At 43.1% G+C, this 13,614-nt stretch overlaps 1 protein-coding gene across 1 annotated transcript; it reads left to right on the top strand.

Moving 5' to 3' along the window:
- The first annotated feature begins 3,156 nt into the window (after positions 1 to 3,156).
- tcf21 (transcription factor 21) lies at positions 3,157 to 5,439 on the top strand. Its single transcript, XM_035764806.2, has 2 exons — positions 3,157 to 4,071; positions 4,963 to 5,439. Exons 1-2 carry the CDS (start codon positions 3,628 to 3,630, stop codon positions 5,050 to 5,052), a joined length of 534 nt encoding a protein of 177 aa, XP_035620699.1. The 5' UTR covers positions 3,157 to 3,627; the 3' UTR covers positions 5,053 to 5,439.
- The last annotated feature ends 8,175 nt before the right edge of the window (positions 5,440 to 13,614 follow it).

Genomic DNA, 13,614 nt, shown 5'->3' with positions numbered 1-13,614 from the left:
CTCTCTCTCTCTCTCTCTCTCTCTCTCTCTCTCTCTCTCTCTCTCTCTCTCTCTCTCTCTCTCTCTCTCTATCTATCTATCTATCTATCTATCTATCTATCTATCTATCTATCCCACTGTCCTCCGGGTGCCGAAGACGTGGATGTCGATAATGGCAGACGCCCCCCCGCACCTCTCTGATTCAGAGGGGTTGGATTAAATGCAGAAAGACACATTTCAATTGAATGCATTCAGCTGTACAACTGACTAGGTATCCCCCTTTCTCTTTCTCTCTCTCTCCCTCACCGCTCTCCTCTCTTTGGCCTTCCTGATCCTCTCTCTCCTCTCTTTGGCCTTCCTGATCCTCTCTCTCCTCTCTTTGGCCTTCCTGATCCTCTCTCTCCTCTCTTTGGCCTTCCTGATCCTCTCTCTCCTCTCTTTGGCCTTCCTGATCCTCTCTCTCCTCTCTTTGGCCTTCCTGATCCTCTCTCTCCTCTCTTTGGCCTTCCTGATCCTCTCTCTCCTCTCTTTGGCCTTCCTGATCCTCTCTCTCCTCTCTTTGGCCTTCCTGATCCTCTCTCTCCTCTCTTTGGCCTTCCTGATCCTCTCTCTCCTCTCTTTGGCCTTCCTGATCCTCTCTCTCCTCTCTTTGGCCTTCCTGATCCTCTCTCTCCTCTCTTTGGCCTTCCTGATCCTCTCTCTCCTCTCTTTGGCCTTCCTGATCCTCTCTCTCCTCTCTTTGGCCTTCCTGATCCTCTCTCTCCTCTCTTTGGCCTTCCTGATCCTCTCTCTCCTCTCTTTGGCCTTCCTGATCCTCTCTCCTCTCTTTCACGGCTTCTTCTCTCTCAACTCCCTCTTTTCTTTGCTCTTCTTCTCTCTCTCAACTCCCTATTTTCTTTTCTCTTCTTCTCTCTCTCAACTCCCTCTTTTCTTCTTCTCTCTCTCAACTCCCTCTTTTCTTTTCTCTTCTTCTTCTCTCAACTCCCTCTTTTCTTTTCTCTTCTTCTTCTCTCTCTCTCAACTCCCTTTTCTTTTCTCTTCTTCTCTCTCTCTCAACTCCCTTTTCTTTTCTCTTCTTCTCTCTCTCTCAACTCCCTCTTTTCTCTTCTTCTTCTCTCTCTCTCAACTCCCTCTTTTCTTTTCTCTTCTTCTCTCTCTCTCTCTCAACTCCCTCTTTTCTCTTCTTCTCTCTCTCTCAACTCCCTCTTTCATTGTCTCTTCTTCTCTCCTGCTTCCTGTAATCCTTCCCTGCTCCTCTTTTCTACCAACTGTTCTTTATCCCCTTCTCTCCATCATCATCTTCAACTGAATAACTACATCCCAAATGGCACCACATTCCCTACTTAGTGTCCTATGGGCCCTGGTCAAAAGTAGTGCACTGTGTACAGAGGTTAGGGTGTCATTTGGGATGGTTCATTGTCTATAGTGTGTGTTTTTATAGTTTAGCGGGTTGTTCTGTGTTTACATATCTCAGAGGTTACATGGTGGAGCTGTTTGGTTGCACAGTGGAAGACCGGGGTTAGAGGTCAGAGGTCACAGCGGAACACAGGGGTCAGAGGTCAAATCCCTAGAGACACACCACTTTTCCTCATACACACACCTCTGCTGTAACACACACGGATCCACGCAAACACACACACACACACACACACACACACACACACACACACACACACACACACACACACACACACACACACACACACACACACACACAAACAAACACACACACACACACACACACACACACACACACAAACACAAACACAAACACACAAACACACACAAACACACACACACACACAATTTCAACAAAATCCTTGTACAAAATCAACAACAGCAACAACAAAAAATGGTAACAGTATTAATAAATAAATATATAATAAATATAGATATAATAAATATAGATATAATAAATATAGATATGTTGAGAGGATGTGAGACTTCAGTTCATGAAGAATGGGACAGTGAATGATGCCCGAGGTCGCAGCCTTCCTGCACGTTGAGTTCTACCCATCATTAGTCTGGTTTAAGTTCGACTCCACATGCTCTTAGTCCCCCACTTATCCGGCGGCCCATAATGCCTGTTGTTTTGTCTCCACCGGTAGAGGATTTTTGGGGGGGAATCGGTGTGGAATGATGTCTGAGGCCGAACAGGGATTCGTGGGTTCCGGGGATCCCCCGGTATCTATTACATCCAAGGGACAGAAGGCGCCAGCGCGCGCCATCTGAGACCCCCGCTCCCAACCCCCCTCCCCCACGAGACCTCCCTATCCTCGTTCTTCTATCTCAGTCAGTGGTGCTGAAAAGTCGCGAGGTTCTCCCTAAAATCGGTGGATTTGAAATGCCGCCCGATTCACGGCACTACTTTGAACCAGGGCTCGGACGCAACCATAATCTGACATTATTATCTATTATCAATAGAGTAGAGTACATGTAACGCTGTTGTGGAATGTAATGTAGACTACATATATGATCAGTAAGCGGAAAACACCTGCTGTAAGGCTATACAAGGGACATTTAGAAACCGTGCATCGTTGTCCATAATGCAGGCATATGAGCTTTAAATGTAGCAATAGGCTACTTGTATAGTCTAATAATTATAATTATAATAATAACAATAATACATTCAAAGTTAGTAAACTTTTAATTTCAATTCAGGGTTATCGAAATGGGCTATTTTCCTATTTTAAAGTAAGCGGAAATAAGACAATAACTAATGATATAGTCCTTTGGTGATGTAACATGCATCGAATATATATATATTTTTTTTTACAATTTCTTGATTAATTTATGGTCCACAATATATTCATATTGCAGTGGATATTTATTTCATAAACAGCCGAAGCATTTAAAAAATGTCTTAGGTCACAAAAAAATATACTGTGTTTCGTTGAATGAATAGCATTCACGTAGAGACTATAGTCTAAAAGTATCCTATATTTTACACATTAGTTCATTATTTCATAGTTAAAAATAATAAGAATGTAGGCCCACGGTTAGGCTATCAACGAAATATATTGTATTACACATCCCAACGGATAACGTTCAGTGATATCGTTCTGGGATGTTTATATCTCTTAATGATGAAAGAGCAAGTCATCGGTAAAATATGAGTATTGAACTATAAAGAACACGTGTTGATGCCGTCTCGTGTCTCTGCTGCGGTGGTCGTATGTTCAAATCTGCAGCACAGGTCTTTGTCCTGTGTTTTTTCCCGGATAGAAAAAATACATATTTGTTTCTTGCCGTCGGCTGTTTCTAATAACTGTCCAAAAATAACATACGTGTTCAGCCAATACACTAGGACTATAGCATCCACTTGTAAACGTGTGTGTTTTGAACTGTGTAGAATTGTTCATCCATCATTCATGGAGCCGGTCCTCCCTTCCGCCGTGACTCGCCTAGCCTCGCGGTTACGCCCCCCGGTCACAGAGATAAATGGTCAGTTTCGTAAGGGCGCATGCTTACAGTTAACTCCACATCCTCCGGTCCGTTAATTACGGTTCATGAACAGCCTGGGTCTCGAGGAGTAGGAAGACACACCGGGGAGCTCGCTCACCTCAGTCTCTAATCCGTCCTCGGCGGTCCGTCCCGTGTCACACATGTTCTGCTGAGGACGCGCTCCCCAACCGAAAAAAAACGACCATGTCCACCGGGTCGCTTAGCGACGTTGACGACGAGCTCCTGGACGGGATCCTGAAGTTCGGCTCTTCCGGTAAAGACTCCGGTACGTCGAACGAGAGCACCGGGGAGAGTTCGAACTGCGAAGGCGGCTCGGCCAACGACAAAACAGCCCGGGGAAAGAAACGGAAAACAGGGTCCGGTAGGAAAACCGCGCTGAACGGCGTGGCGCACGATGGGGGCGGCAAGCAGCCGCAGAGGAACGCGGCCAACGCACGGGAGAGGGCAAGGATGCGCGTGCTATCCAAAGCGTTTTCCCGTTTGAAGACGACTTTACCGTGGGTCCCGCCGGACACCAAGCTCTCCAAACTGGACACACTTCGCCTCGCCTCGAGCTACATAGCTCATCTACGGCAGATCCTCGCCAACGACAAATACGAGAACGGATTTATCCACCCGGTTAACCTGGTGAGAGACACCTCAAATTAATCACATTTATTTTATACCCTCGTTTTAATTATTTTAATTAAATCTAGTCCCAACCCTTGTTTATACCAGAAATTTTCGCAAAGCGTTATAGAGAGATGAGAGGTTATTCAACCTAAACCCCAAAGAGCAATCAGAGCAGAATCTAATTTAACTAACACAGTGGCCAGGAGAAACTCCCCTGAGCATTGCCATAACATAAAGAGTCTCAGAGAGACATAAAGTCTACTAATAGTCGAGCTTGAGACAATTAAAAGTGATCCGAAATTCTCGTCGTGAATCAAGCAGATCAGTTGAGATTGTGAAGGAGAATTATTTCTGTATGGCCATCACTCTGTTTGGATGGTCCTATAACGGATTATGGATGTTTATTGTTAACCCAATAGCCCCTTTGTATGGACTATATCTATTCACACAATAACTGATCAATACTATTACCCCAATTCATAATTTCCCCAACAGGGATTTCTGTTTTTTTCATGATTGTTCCGTGTTGTTTTAAACACTTCATCATTAGTATATCCATGTTATAGGTTCAGTAGAGGAAAACATATATATTACATTTATATATTATATTTATTTTTTTATTTATTCAATTACGCCCATTATTATGATTTTTATAAGTTAGGTTTAACTTGAAAGATGTCAAGGATAAAAAAATAAAACTTATTGTTTTGTGTGAAGTTGATTTCTTGACCCAGTCTAAAAATGGATAATGAGGATGAGGTTTGAAAAAACGCTATTGTGTGTTAAATAAATACATTTTGGTTTTTTTTGTCTGGGGGTGGGGGGTAAATATTGTTAAACCATTGTTGTTGTTGTAATACGCGGTGAGTTGATTTGTGATTTCCTCTCTTTCTCTCTCTTTTCCAGACGTGGCCCTTCATGGTCGCCGGGAAACCGGAGAATGATTTGAAAGAGATGCTCAACACCACCCGGTTGTGTGGAACAACCGCCTCGTGATGTAACGGATGGACATGACATGAACATTAACCGTCAAAAAAAGGGATGGACATGATACATTTTTTGGGGGAATTTTTTCAGATGGACAGAAATGCACGTCATCTCTCCTAAACCAAATAATGAGTGGGAATACCGGGAGAGCGAGCGCTCTCTCACGCGTTCCGATACAGAGAAGCTGATTTTATATTTAAAGTGTTGACATGTTGCCTTTGCTGGTTCGAGGACATATTGTGTTTTGTATACGTTTTTATAATCTTAAAAATGCTTATAAAAAAAAAAACTTTGTCACACGAGTATTTGTTTTACAGGTGATGTTGTCAGTGCACATGAAACATCTCTCAATATCCGAATAGCCAGATTTTATATGAATAAAATGTATTCAGCGCATCATTTTCTTCCCCAATGTGCATTGTGTTGAAGTTGGACTAAGAGGAATTTAAATTCTACAGGGCACATTTTGGTTGTTTACTGTAGACTATAAGGCTATGTTCCTGCTAACCCAATAACCCCTGGTTATTACCGATCCCTCAAAATCACAGCACACAACTCTAGAAACGAGCACCGGGGGAGAAAAAAAATCTACGTGTCCACAGGTCCAGGTTTATTTGTCTCCTTATCTCCTAAAGTAAACACTGGATAAAGCCTACTAGACTATCTCGTTAAAAAAATATATAAATGTATGGTTTGCGCCTTGGTTAGGGCCCGTGTTTCATTTATACAATTATTCCATGGTGGTTTTCTTCCTTTTGACGTGAATAAATATCGGTAAAAGCGTCGCAAGAGAATAGGTATGTAGGTTGGAAGGTCAACCTTTTTGAAAGTAGTAAAATGTGCGCGCGGCGCTTAATCAGTTTGCAGACGCCTTGTTTAATTCACGCGGGTTAATGACAGTACTGTTTATACACGGAAGACAGATATTTATGCAGCTAGCAGCTCACCCTGTCTGGGACAGCCCGGTGTCACTATGCAACACACACACACACACACACACACACACACACACACACACACACACACACACACACACACACACACACACACACACACACACACACACACACACACACACACACACACACACACACACACACACACACACACACACACTGCACACACACACAGGACACACCACACATAGGACACATACACACACACACACACAGGACACACACACACACACACACACAGAGGAGAGGAGAGGAGAGGAGAGGAGATCCTTGTCACTATGCAGCTACATTGTTCAACAGCTGCAAACTCAGGGACAGTTTATTATAGGAGAAGGATAGGATTAGGACTTTTTAGGATAGGATAGGGAGAAAATAGAGAAACTGAGATTAGAGGAGAGGACTAGAGGAACAGATGTAATGTCAGGGAGAGCATGGTGTAATAAAAATAAAAACACATCCATCTATTAAATGTCATGTTATATCTGCAGATCCACAGGCGGGATGACCCACACATTACAGCTGTCAGTGTTTCTGGGTAAGTCTCTAGCCTCAGTGTTCTGGGACAGATTGTATACAGTTGCCTGCCGAAAGTATTCACATCAATTATACTTTTTAGACATTTTGTTGTGTTACAAAGTGGAATTAAAATAGATTTAAACTGTAATATTATTTTCGTCGTCAACAATTGACTAAAAAACATGATGTAATGTCAAAATGGAATATTTTCTCTTATTACATGTATTTTTTAAATATTGGAAAATAAAAACACAAATATATTTGGACAATTATTAAATCGCCTCAATACATGTTATAATCTGTCAGTTATAATCTGTATAAGCTGTCAGTGTCTCTGGGTAAGTCTCTAAGAGTGATTACAGCTGTCAGTGTTTCTGGGTAAGTCTCTAAGAGTGATTACAGCTGTCAGTGTCTCTGGGTAAGTCTCTAAGAGTGATTACAGCTGTCAGTGTTTCTGGGTAAGTCTCTAAGAGTGATTACAGCTGTCAGTGTCTCTGGGTAAGTCTCTAAGAGTGATTACAGCTGTCAGTGTCTCTGGGTAAGTCTCTAAGAGTGATTCCAGCTGTCAGTGTTTCTGGATAAGTCTCTAAGAGTGATTACAGCTGTCAGTGTTTCTGGGTAAGTCTCTAAGAGTGATTACAGCTGTCAGTGTCTCTGGGTAAGTCTCTAAGAGTGATTACAGCTGTCAGTGTCTCTGGGTAAGTCTCTAAGAGTGATTACAGCTGTCAGTGTCTCTGGGTAAGTCTCTAAGAGTGATTACAGCTGTCAGTGTCTCTGGGTAAGTCTCTAAGAGTGATTACAGCTGTCAGTGTCTCTGGGTAAGTCTCTAAGAGTGATTACAGCTGTCAGTGTCTCTGGGTAAGTCTCTAAGAGTGATTACAGCTGTCAGTGTTTCTGGGTAAGTCTCTAAGAGCTTTGCACGCCTGGATTGTAAAATATTTACCCATTATTCTTTTTTTTAATTCTTCAAGTTCTGTCAAATTGGTTGTTGATCATTTCTAGACGGCCATTTTGAAGTCTTGTCAGAGATATTCAAGCCGGGTAGCCTAGTGGTTAGAGTGTTAGACTAGTAACCGGAAGGTTGCAAGTTCAAACCCCTGAGCTGACAAAGTACAAATATGTTGTTCTGCCCCTGAACAGGCAGTTAACCCACTGTTCCTAGGCCATCATTGAAAATAAGAATTTGTTCTTAACTGACTTGCCTGGTTAAATAAAGGTAAAAAAAAACAGAACATTCAATTTTGTTTTAATGTATATTTGAGCTTGAGTTTTAGATTATAGTCCTGCTGAAAAATGGATTTGTCTGGTGGATAGCAGACTGAACCAGGTTTTACTCTGGTACTTTGTGATCCTGAGTCCCTACTGATGACAAGCATACCCATAACATGATGCAGCCACCATCATGCTTGCTAAGCTCTATTCCTTTTCTATTTTATCCTATAAAAAAACTCCTGAGTCCCTACTGATGACAAGCATACCCATAACATGATGCAGCCACCACCATGCTTGCTAAGCTCTATTCCTTTTCTATTTTATCCTATAAAAAAAACTCCTGAGTCCCTACTGATGACAAGCATACCCATAACATGATGCAGCCACCACCATGCTTGAACATATGAAGAGTGGTACTCAGTGATGTGTTATGTTGGATTTGCCCCAAACATAGATCTGTGTATTCAGGACAAAACTTGTAATTCTTTACCACATTTTCTGCAGTATCACTTTAGTGCCTTGTTGCAAACAGAATGCACGTTTTGGAAAATGTGTATTATTTACAGGCTTCATTCTTTTCACTCTGTCATTTAGGTTAGTGTTGTGGAGTAACTACAATGTTGTTGATCCATCCTCAGTTTTCTCCTATCACAGCCATTTAAATCTGCAACTGGTTTAAAATCACTGTTGGCTTCATGGTGAAAATCCCTCTTTGTCAACTGAGTTAAAAAGGAATCCTTCATATTTGAAGTGACTGGGTGTAGTTCCCAATACACCATCAGATTACAACGTTTAATTAAATACTTACACAACCCACCCATACAGCTCAAAGGGATATTCAATGTATTCAATGTCAGTTTTATTTTTATTTTTTATTTTTTTTACCCATCAACCAATAAGAGCTCTACTTTGCGAGGAATTGGAAAACCTCCCTGGTCTTTGTCATTAAATCTCTGCTTGAAATTCACTGCTTGACTGAAAGACAGATAATTGTAGGTGTGAGGTTTAAAGAGATTTAAAACTCAAGTTAAACACTATTATTGAACACAGTGTGAGTCCACACAATTTATTATGTAACTTGTTAAGTACATTTTAACTCCTTACTTCTGGTCGTATACTTATTGACTCAAGACATTTCAGATGTTCATTTTTTTTATTAATCTGTAAAAATGTTTAAAAACATGATTCCACTTTGACATTATGGGGTATTATGGGCTGTAACAACGACAACATGTGGAAAAAGTCAAGGGGTGTGAACACTTTCTGAAGACACTGTTGTGTGTCCCAAATGGAACCCCATTCCCTATATAGTGCACTACTTTAGACCAGGGCCCTATTCCCTATATAGTGCACTACTTTAGACCAGGGCCCTATTCCCTATATAGTGCACTACTTTAGACCAGAGCCCTATTCCCTATATAGTGCACTACTTTAGTCCAGAGCCCTATAGAACCCTATTCCCTATATAGTACACTACTTTAGACCAGAGCCCTATAGCACCCTATTCCCTATATAGTGCACTACTTTTTACCAGGGCCTGTGGCACTCCCCTCCCTCCCCCCTCCCCTACAGGACCACCGGGTAGAAAATAAACTTGGCGGACTCACACTCAGGCCGCAGCTGCACGGAGGAGCTGCCCACTCGGTCCTGAGAGAGAGAGATGGAGCAGGGGAGGAGGAGAGGGGGAGGAGGAGAGGAGGTAGGTCATTAGTAAGATAGCAGGGGCCTGCGTTTGGGATTCCCATGCGCTGAGCGGCTGCTCTAGCTAATTGTTTTGTTGGACCACTGCCCAAATGGAGAAAACAAAGAGAGAGAAAGGGAAAAATCTTTTTATTTTAGATGTTCCAGCGGTCAACCTGGACTCAGGGGAAGACTTAACATAGTAAACGTAAATATGCTAAACTACATTTAGTACAGGGCATTCGGAAAAGGACTCAGACCCCTTGACTTTTTCCACATTTTGTTACGTTACAGCCTTATTCTAAATTTACTTTTTTTTTCTCCCCCCGTCATAAATCTAAACACAATACCCCAAAATGACAACAGGGGCAGGCAATAGACAAGTCAAGGCAGTAAGCTAGAGGTGGGACAACGGTACCGGCAGGCTCAGGGTCAGGCAGAGGTCAACAATCCAGAGGTGGTCAAAGGTACAGGTAGAGTGGTCAGGCAGGATCGGGGTCAGGGGCAGGGTCAGGCTCAGGGTCAGGCAGAGTGGTCAGGCAGGCTCAGGGTCAGGGTCAGGGTCAGGGTCAGGGTCAGGCAGGATCAGGGTCAGGGTCAGGGTCAGGATCAGGATCAGGATCAGGGTCAGGCAGGCTCAGGGTCAGGGTCAGGCAGAGTGGTCAGGCAGGTTCAGGGTCAGGGGCAGGCAGAGTGGTCAGGCAGGCTCAGGGTCAGGGTCAGGCTTAGGGTCAGGCTCAGGGTCAGGGGCAGGCAGAGTGGTCAGGCAGGCTCAGGGTCAGGCTCAGGGTCAGGGTCAGGGTCAGAACAGGTAGAGTGTTCAGGCAGGCGGGCTCAGAGTCAGAACAGGCAAGGGTCAAAATCAGGAGCGCGAAAAAAAGGAGAGACTGGAAAAATCCAGAGCTGAGAACAAAACCGCTGGTTGACAAACAAGACGAACTGGCAACGGACAAACAGAGAACACAGGTATAAATACCCAGGGGATAAAGGGGAAGATGGGCGACACCTGGAGGGGGGTGGAGACAAGCACAAAGACAGGTGAAACATTTGTAAGAGAGACAGTAGGTCTCTTTTACAAATGTGCCCAGTATATACACAGACAACATAAATATATACATTATACACAATATATATATATATATATATATATATATACGTTAAAATACAAAAACACAATGGGAAGCACAAATAAAACATAAAACATCACAAATCACCCAGAAAAACAACCACATTCATCCCCAACTGTAATGATGTGCGCTGAGAGTTGGGAGGTACGTTTCAGGAAGTGAAAACGTTTAATTAATACAAATGAAGCAAACACGTGACACAAGCAGCCGCACCGACACGAAACAGAAACAATGAACAATGACGAGTGAAATATAAAGGGCAAAGTTAGATAAGACGGAAGTTCATGAAGTAGTGCCTTGTAAACAAAACGGGAGTAATGTAGAGATCTATGGGTCTTTAGTGAAGTCCAGCCTACCTTCTGACACAGCATGCAGTGAAGAGTATCAGAACTGTCGCCTGTAACAAAGGGCATTATGGGAGATGGAATCCAAAGGTTTTAAGATTAGTAGCAGCTGCACTTTGATAAATAATATCACCATAATCAACAACAGATAAAAGTTTAACTGAATAATCTGCTTTCTACTGCTTAGAGAAAGCCACCATCTGTTTCTGTAGAAAAAGACAACTTTAAATCTTAGCTTTTAAACCAGCTAAAAAATAAAAAATAAAATTGGTATAAATCCAAATGCCTAAGTATTTACAGTTTATGTAGGAACATGTTTGATTGGATAACCATCTAAAGAGTGAATGTGTAGTTCGTCGGAAACATTCTTACGTTTTATATCAGCAAGGGATTCCTGCTATAAAATCTGACTGTAGTTTTGACACAGACGAGGTAATAGCACACATAATACTATCATCCACACATACAGAACTATTCAGACCCCTTGACTGTTCCACATTTTGTTAGGTTACAGCCTTATTCTAAAATGGATTCAATTGTTTTTACTTCCCAATCATCAATACCCCATAATGACAAAGCAAAAACAGGTTTTTAGAAATGTTTGTATATTTATTTTAAAAAACAAAGAACCAAAATATTATACTTACATAAGTGTTCAGACTCTTTGTTGAAGCACCTTTGGCAGAGATTACAGCCTTGAGTCTTCTTGGGTATGACGTTACAAGCTTGGCACACCTGTATTTGGGGAGTTTCTCCCATTCTTCTCTACAGATCCTCTCAATCTCTGTCAGGTTGTACTTTCCTATGTTCATCTTTGCCTCGATCCTGACTAGTCTCCCAGTCCCTGCTGCTGAAAAACATCCCCACAGCATGATGCTGCCTCCACCATGCTTCACCGTAGGGATGGTGCCTGGTTTCATACAGAGGTGATGCTTGGCATTCAGACCAAAGAGTTCAATCTTGGTTTCATCAGACTAGAGAATCTTGTTTCTCATGATCTGAAAGTCCTTTAGGTGCCTTTTGACAAACTCCAAGCGTGCTGTCGGGCCTTTTACTGAGGAGTGGCTTCCGTCTGGACACTACCATAAAGGCCTGATCGTTGGAGTCCAGCAGAGATGGCTGTCATTCTGGAAGGTTCTCCCATCTCCACAGAGGAAGTCTAAAGCTCTGTCAAAGTGACCATCGGGGTCTTGGTCACCTCCCTGAACAAGGCCCTTCTCCCCCAATTTCCCAGTTTGGTCAGGGCGGCCAGCACTAGGAAGAGTCTTGGTGGTTCCAAACTTCTTCCATTTAAGAATGATGGAGGCCACTGTGTTCTTGGGGACCTTCAATGCTGCAGAAATGTTTTGGTACCCTTCCCCAGATCTGTGCCTGGACACAATCCTGTCTCTGAGCTCTACGGACAATTAATTTGACCTCCTGACTTGGTTTTTGCTCTGACATGAACTGTCAACTGTGGGACCTAATATTGACAGAAGGCTAAATAAAGGAGTTACTGGTACAGAGTCAATGTGGAGGCTATATACAGGGGGTACCGGTACAGAGTCAATATGGAGGCTATATACAGGGGGTACCGGTACAGAGTCAATGTGGTGGCTATATACAGGGGGTACCAGTACAGAGTCAATGTGGAGACTATATACAGGGGGTATCGGTACAGAGTCAATGTGGTGGCTATATACAGGGGGTACCAGTACAGAGTCAATGTGGAGACTATATACAGGGGGTACCAGTACAGAGTCAATGTGGAGAATATATACAGGGGGTACTGGTACAGAGTCAATGTGGAGGCTATAAACAGAGGGTACCGGTACAGAGTCAATGTGGAGGCTATATACAGGGGGTACCGGTACAGAGTCAATGTGGAGAATATATACAGGGGGTACCGGTACAGAGTCAATGTGGAGAATATATACAGGGGGTACCGGTACAGAGTCAATGTGGAGGCTATATACAGGGGGTACCGGTACAGAGTCAATGTGGAGAATATATACAGGGGGTACCGGTACAGAGTCAATGTGGAGGTTATATACAGGGGGTACCGGTACAGAGTCAATGTGGAGGCTATATACAGGGGGTATCGGTACAGAGTCAATGTGGTGGCTATATACAGGGGGTACCAGTACAGAGTCAATGTGGAGAATATATACAGGGGGTACCGGTACAGAGTCAATGTGGAGAATATATACAGGGGGTACCGGTACAGAGTCAATGTGGAGACTATATACAGGGGGTATCGGTACAGAGTCAATGTGGTGGCTATATACAGGGGGTACCAGTACAGAGTCAATGTGGAGAATATATACAGGGGGTACCGGTACAGAGTCAATGTGGAGAATATATACAGGGGGTACCGGTACAGAGTCAATGTGGAGGCTATATACAGGGGGTACCGGTACAGAGTCAATGTGGAGAATATATACAGGGGGTACCGGTACAGAGTCAATGTGGAGGTTATATACAGGGGGTACCGGTACAGAGTCAATGTGGAGACTATATACAGGGGGTATCGGTACAGAGTCAATGTGGTGGCTATATACAGGGGGAATCGGTACAGAGTCAATGTGGAGGCTATATACAGGGGGAATCGGTACAGAGTCAATGTGGAGGCTATATACAGGGGGTACTGGTACAGAGTCAATGTGGAGGCTATATACAGGGGGTACCAGTACAGAGTCAATGTGGAGGCTATATACAGGGGGTACCGGTACAGAGTCAGTGTGGAGACTATATACA

The sequence above is a fragment of the Oncorhynchus keta genome, chromosome 8 (genome assembly GCF_023373465.1).
Source record: "Oncorhynchus keta strain PuntledgeMale-10-30-2019 chromosome 8, Oket_V2, whole genome shotgun sequence".
NCBI lineage: Eukaryota > Metazoa > Chordata > Actinopteri > Salmoniformes > Salmonidae > Oncorhynchus > Oncorhynchus keta.
This window is presented reverse-complemented; position numbering and strand designations above follow the sequence as displayed.

Coding starts and splice junctions, on each gene's coding strand:
- tcf21 (XM_035764806.2), top strand. CDS start 3,628: ATGTCCACCGGGTCGCTTAGCGACGTTGACGACGAGCTCCTGGACGGG. Junction 4,072..4,962: donor TTATCCACCCGGTTAACCTG/GTGAGAGACACC, acceptor TCTCTTTTCCAG/ACGTGGCCCTTCATGGTCGC.